Genomic DNA, 6,506 nt, shown 5'->3' with positions numbered 1-6,506 from the left:
TGAATATTTAGAACAAGCATGTTCAACTGTTCTTCCCAAACACCAAATGGCATGGTTGCCTACCACTCACATGAGGGATGTAAACAGCCACAACAAAACACTCCTTCCCTGCTTAACCGTTTCTACCAGAAGGGGGACCAGTCCGTCTGCCGAAGACGGAGAGTGGTCGACCGCGAGCCGAGACAGACGAGACTGCGAGGGCGACCAAGCAGATTTGGGGTTGTGAGTTCGACTCCGGATCCGGAGACTAGCAGATCCAGCAATCCGCATCTTGCCATGATCCCGAGGATTTTAATCATGCCTCTCTGTCTGTGTGTGAGTGCAGGCAGGCTGACAATGATTTCCTCAGTGATTACGTACAGAGCGAGTCCCTGCGGGGTAGGGGCCCCCTCTGGAGCCATCCTGATGGCTTTGGGGGCCTTGCTTCCATTTTCCATTATTATGTGGACTACCGGAGCGACAGCGCAGTCCAAGACCTTGCAGGTTTGTGATGAGGAGGGAGCTTCCATCTTCTCTCTGCTTCTTCATCCTCTTTTTAACCCAATTTAGACGTAGATTTAGATCAGATTCCGAACCTAATCCATGATTAGCTAACTGGAGTGGGAAAAGGAAGACTCTATAAGAGTTTTGATGCTTCTAGGTGGATATGCAGGGAAAATTGTTATTCTTTTTTTCTTTTGTTTCATTTTTGCTCTCTCACAGCAGGCGTTTTGTTTATGTCTTTCTCACGCGACTGCATTTGAGATCTGAAGCTAAAAGCAACAGTTCAGCTTTTATTTCTAAACGACTATTAGCCTATACCTACAGTACACGCGAATGTGTATTGCTGGAGAATGGAAGCGCATGACGGTACCACGATATTCTGACACTTTTCCCGATACGCAGTTGAACTAAATAGAGTTGCCTACCGATTAATTGGATTTTAACATTAACATCCACCTACTCATCACAAAATAATCGCAACTGATATTCAGACCATATATATTTTTTGTAATGGTAAAATAACACTCGCTGCTATTGTCAGTGAAATTTTAAAAGGATATCCTTAGTGAATCCAATTTATCCGTCTGAAACTGAGCAACTTCAGCGTTTTCTGTAGGATGTCGCGCCGCAAGCAAGCTAAACCAAGATCATTGAAAGGTAAGTGATATGTTGGATGCCTCTGAAAAAGATCGTAAACTATGTTGGTGTGGAAACCAACCAAATTCACCAACTAACGTTTTAGATTAAATCAATTTGTATACGGTAGTGTGAATCCATGTTTTTACAGAGATTAGATACTATTTTCCTATCGTTTAAAAGTGTTTTCCCCTTTTTTACATACTCATTTGGAAACGCCTGGCGCATGCATTTTTCTTGTAGGAAAAAACCCTCATGGTATAGTAACATTTTAATTTGTGTACATTTAAGAAGCTAGAGAGGGGAGAAATGAGACAGCTCTATACGGAATAGGCTACCCCGAGCGGTGTGATGGAACGCGGCGAGTTTGAGGACCATCTGGATCTGTTAATGACACTGAAGTTCGGAGTTTGAGCTGTCTGTCTGTTGGAATGGTTGATTTGTAGTGTCACGTGACGCGAGTCTGATATTGAATGGGAGGAAGCGTTTTTAATAAAGCGTGTGCGTGTGGAGGAGGAGATTAGTAGATTCAATTGATAGCTAGGAGGTACTACTTTGCGTTTGACCTGTTCCTTGAGAGCCTTGATAATTAGATTTCACGAACTGTCAGATTACCTAATAACTTTATCATTACTCGTCAATAGTGGGGATTTTTTCATTTCATCAACCATATAATATATTCCACATTAGGCCTATATTATAATGAATGCTATTACATGATTATAAGCATAAAGCAGATCTACATCCACATCTGATATTTATTTATTTGATAGACTCTCAGTTTCCAAAGTGATACATTATTTTTGCTCTGTACACATTCATTTGAGATGGACTTTGTCTTAATTTATTCTTAATTGGTCACATTATGATATGTGCCAAAGGTATATATCCTAATACTCTGGGATATACACTAACTTCTCCCTCTTAGATACATACACGTACACACACACACATAGGGCTGTGACGGTCATGGAATATTGGATGACGTAATCGGCCAGCCAAATGACCAGGGTCACTGTTCGAATAGACATTTTTTTTAAGCATTATTATTATTAAAAAAATCAGCACATTTTCTCCTCTGCTCCTTACTGCATGTGCTGCCATAGAAAAATTATGAATAGAACACCCATCCCCATTCAAGCCAGTGATGGCATATAGGCGGCCATTGTGAATTTGCCCATAGGAGCAAAGCAGGAAGTAAAAGCAGAAGAAGTGCACCCATCAATATGTGCTGTGATTTGTTGATTCAGCTTAACTGACAAAACCAAAGATATTTTCCATTGCATGAGCCACATCATATAACATCAGTTGAATGAACATTCTACATTACCATGGAACGGATTGCATCACAATACTAAGAAGCCATTGCGAGTGTAGTGTACCCATGAGTTTACAGTCAAATTTCCAGGGTTAGAGGTTCCAAGCCTGTTCTATTTGTTCTATTTCTATGTGCGCTGCTACTGCATTGTGTGGGGGGAGGAGGGAGACTCGTTTGAGAGACTTGTTTGCTACAACAACACCTTTTGTTTCAGCAAGGAGTAACAAAGTTTCATCACGTTGTGAAGAGTCCATGTTCCCTCCCCCAAAACAGTTATGATGGTTATTTTATTTTAATGATGTCTTCATCCATAACCGTCAGATACACGGTTCTACGGTAGCCAGCTTTACACACACAGTATTTCTCTGTAGTATTTGTGGTATGGTAGCTGCTGGGGTTCGAGTTGAGCTGCAGTTCATCTGACAGGCATTGTATTTTGCTCAGCAAATAATTGTCCACAATTTCACTGTCTCAGCTTGTGGTCTGTTGACTCTTTCTTTCTCCCCTTTCATTCTCGGAAGTCTTCATCTCTAAGGATAGTTACATGGTCTATGGTAAAATTCCTACAGCGACCATTTTAAATCAATACCCAGGAGAGAGGGGAATGTGAGTGTGAGTGTATCATGCACATCTCACTGTTCTTGTCACAGACTGTTTCAAGTGTGTCTGTGTCTGCTGGTTATATTCACAGTAAACAACACCTCTATAGATAGATTTCTGTTTTTGTCAGCAGCTCACACTTTGCTGGCATTGACTGGTTTTGATGCTGTAGGTGAAATGACATTCTCTATTCTCCAAAGATAAATCACTTAGACATTATCTGTTTGAACCAGCAGATGTGCTACAAGTGTGTGTGTGCACATTTCTTCTGTGTGTGTGTGTGTACGTGTGTGTGTGTGTGTGTGTGTGTGTGTGTGTGTGTGTGTGTGTGAGTAAACAGTATGTGTCAGAGAGAGACTGCATGCAATATTTTAAATATTGTCTGAGTGATGACATTTAGTGTTTGTTTTTGCATCGCTATTGAAATCCAAATGCAACAGCTTAGTTGCAGAAACAGTTTCTACTGCCATATGTTCTCCACAACTGTCTTGTCTTTAAGTAAAGTTGTAATGAAATATGGACACGTCCTAGATTTTTCAGAAGAGAGCAGGCAGATGTTGTTTATTGTTCTTTGTCCACCTCTATCCGTAGGACAGCCTTCCTTTTCATCTGTTTTGGGGATTTTGCATAGTTTCAGTGTTTGCATTAGGTGGTGTCTGTCAGATTATATTTCCCCTCAAAATGTAGTAGCAGAGTATTATTTATTGGTTGTCTTGTGTTGGCTAGAAACAGTGGTCAGTGTTTGAATTTAATGGTAGCTCTTACTGTAGGTAGTTTACCTCTCAGACTGTAATTGCAGAGTTTCGCATCACACTGTCATCGATTGTGTTGTGTGGGTTGTGTGGGTTAGAGACAGTGGTCAGTGTTTGAATGTAATGGTTGCTGTTACTGTAGGTAGTTTACCTCTCAGACTGTAATTGCAGAGTTTCCCATCACACTGTCATTGGTTGTGTTGTGTGGGTCAGTGTCCATGTCACACCCTGACAGTAAAATAGCACTTTGTTCTGTGACTGATAAAAGTAAGGTCAGACGCTGATGGCACATGTAGGGACAGTCGATCCCAGTCACGTCCGGAGACGGGGGCGTACGGTAGGCTATCGGTTGACTTAGGTTGAGAGACAGCATGTACAGAGAGAGAAATCAAATCAAATCGAATTGTATTTGTCACATGCGCCGAATACAACAGGTGTAGGCCTTACAGTGAAATGCTTACGAGAAAGAGGACAAAATAAAGCCTTGATGGTCGCCTCTCTTTTTCTTCTTATTCTGTCTGTGGAATCTGTCCCCCTTTCTTTTCTCTGTGGAATCTGTCCCCGTTTCTTTTCTCTGTGGAATCTGTCCCCCTTTAACTTCTCAGTCGATTGGATGCTGGAGGGAGTCAGAGGTTATGTTTTGGTCCCGTTGAGGAAAAGGGCAACGCTACAAGTCCCGTTTCAATTAAGTCTGAGAGAAGTAGCCGGCGACGTTAATGCTTAGGGGAATAGATGGCACAGGATAAGACCGTACATAATTCACTTATATGCAAACACTTCACCTTCGCCACTGACATTTACTCAATCCTGTTCCATCTGCATTTCTAAACTGTGGCGGGTGCATCGCGATTTTGTTTTGATGTGAACGCTGAAGTGTTGGGTCAGAAGCTTGTTCAGTCACAGTGATCTGCAGTGATAGAGGAATAGAAGGACGATCCCTCAGTCAGACTAGTCCAGATTCTGCACATACAGAACATATTGCCACGTTGCTCACTGACTTCCTGAGCAGAGAGCGCGAGAGAGAGACTGGGTTGATATTTTCTCTTAGAGCACTCTCTCTCACTCCTCTGTCTTCATTGGCTGAAAACTATATTTCCAGGGTAGCTGTCGTCTGCATACATAGATTTACGTTCTGCACCATTTAGTTAATGTATAGCAGAGTATGGTGAAATCGTTGTCATGTCATATACACCTTCAATATTTTATGTTTATCACAAGATGAGTTACGTCACCACATGAGTGAACTCTGGGAATTGGCTTGGCATTGGATAGAAGCAGACTGTATGCCATTTGATATGGGTTCATATGAATCCATAATATGGAAATAGTATGAATGCTTATTACAGTCAAGAAAATGCTATGAAATCAACAGCTAACATAGATTGTCTGTGTCGTATAGGCTGACTGTCAAAAATAACCCTGTTTACGCTTAGTTAACAGTCTAGAGTTTGCCTTGATAAACACTTTTTTTCTCCTCACCATTTTGTCTTTTGAATTGGGTCTATGTGACTTGATTTAATTGTATTTCAGGTCATTGACGTTCAGGCTTTATGGTTGTCATATTAGAGGTGTTGATTTAAAGTGGTGCAAATGTTGAGAGTTCAACCATAGTTAAACCATGTCTCCATCTCTAGTCCAGTATCGATGCATTTATTGATGTCCAACCTGGCCAATATGGAACTAGGCAGATGTGCTGCACTCTGTGGATCCATAGCCACTTTTTTCGATTTGCAAACCAAATTTACTGTACCTAATGAAAACCAAGTGATTGCAACTAGGCCATACAGTACTTGAGCTTTAGAGTTTTGTTGTTGCGAATATTAATGAAAAATAATTATTCAGTATGTATTCATAATTATAAAAAAATGCAATAAGAGCTGCACTCATTTGCTTTTAATGATTAAAGTGAGAGACAGAGTAGATATGCTATTCACTCTTTTATTTCCCTCTACTTTAAACTCTAGCAAGCTCTAATGCCGTTTCTACTTTAATAAGCTCCCGATATTTTTTTTTTTTTTACAATTAATGATCTGTGATATAACACCCATTAACACTTTTCTAATGTGACACAAAAATATGGTTAGTATTATCATTAAGGAAATGATGATGGAGCCGTAGAAATCCCATTAACATGGCTGTCAGTGTTCTTGATGTGCTGGAGGCTGGGGCTCAGTGAGTTGTGCCGGGCCTGTCTGGGTGCCACGGGAGCTGGCCGATATCTCCTCTTATTTCATGGCGTGTGTCTCTCCTGTTGTCATGGCTTGTCTGTCTGCTGGGAGATGGTGTCTCCCCGATCTGCTGTCAATGATTGATTTCCTGACAAATATGTTTGAATAAAATACATAAAGTCTTATTATTTTTGTATAATAATTATGATCATAATATAAAATAATACATTAGTATGATTATTTATCCGTTGATAGTATTATTATTTTCAATAAGGTATTATTCGATTTCAAACTACTTCAGAATTATTATTCATGTTCAGAACGTGTTTACATTATAACAATACATGAAGATTACATACATTACAGTGTATGATTAACCTCCTCCATTGCAAATTATTTCTGACCCTAATCAGCACCAGTTCAAATAATGCTCATTAAGAAAGTTATTCATGTGCAGTTTGTGTCCTCTCCCCTCCTCTCCCCCAGCACTAATTGAGGAGGTTTGACCTGGTGACCCCAGCTAAATTGAGTTGTAGTCCCTGTGGCGAG

The 6,506-nt window shown here is 40.4% G+C and overlaps 1 protein-coding gene across 7 annotated transcripts in view; it reads left to right on the top strand.

Annotated features, from left to right (window-relative positions):
- The first annotated feature begins 489 nt into the window (after nucleotides 1-489).
- The window catches only part of LOC106569178 (zinc finger protein 521), a 170,110-nt gene continuing 164,093 nt past the window's right edge, over nucleotides 490-6,506 (top strand). For all 7 annotated transcript variants that reach the window (XM_014140251.2, XM_014140256.2, XM_014140254.2 and 4 more), the window contains exon 1: nucleotides 490-1,140. In XM_014140251.2, coding sequence (XP_013995726.1) covers nucleotides 1,101-1,140 — 40 coding nt within the window. In that variant the 5' untranslated portion in view covers nucleotides 490-1,100. The remainder of the gene's footprint in view (nucleotides 1,141-6,506) is intronic.

The sequence above is a fragment of the Salmo salar genome, chromosome ssa14 (genome assembly GCF_905237065.1).
Source record: "Salmo salar chromosome ssa14, Ssal_v3.1, whole genome shotgun sequence".
Taxonomy (NCBI): domain Eukaryota; kingdom Metazoa; phylum Chordata; class Actinopteri; order Salmoniformes; family Salmonidae; genus Salmo; species Salmo salar.
This window is presented reverse-complemented; position numbering and strand designations above follow the sequence as displayed.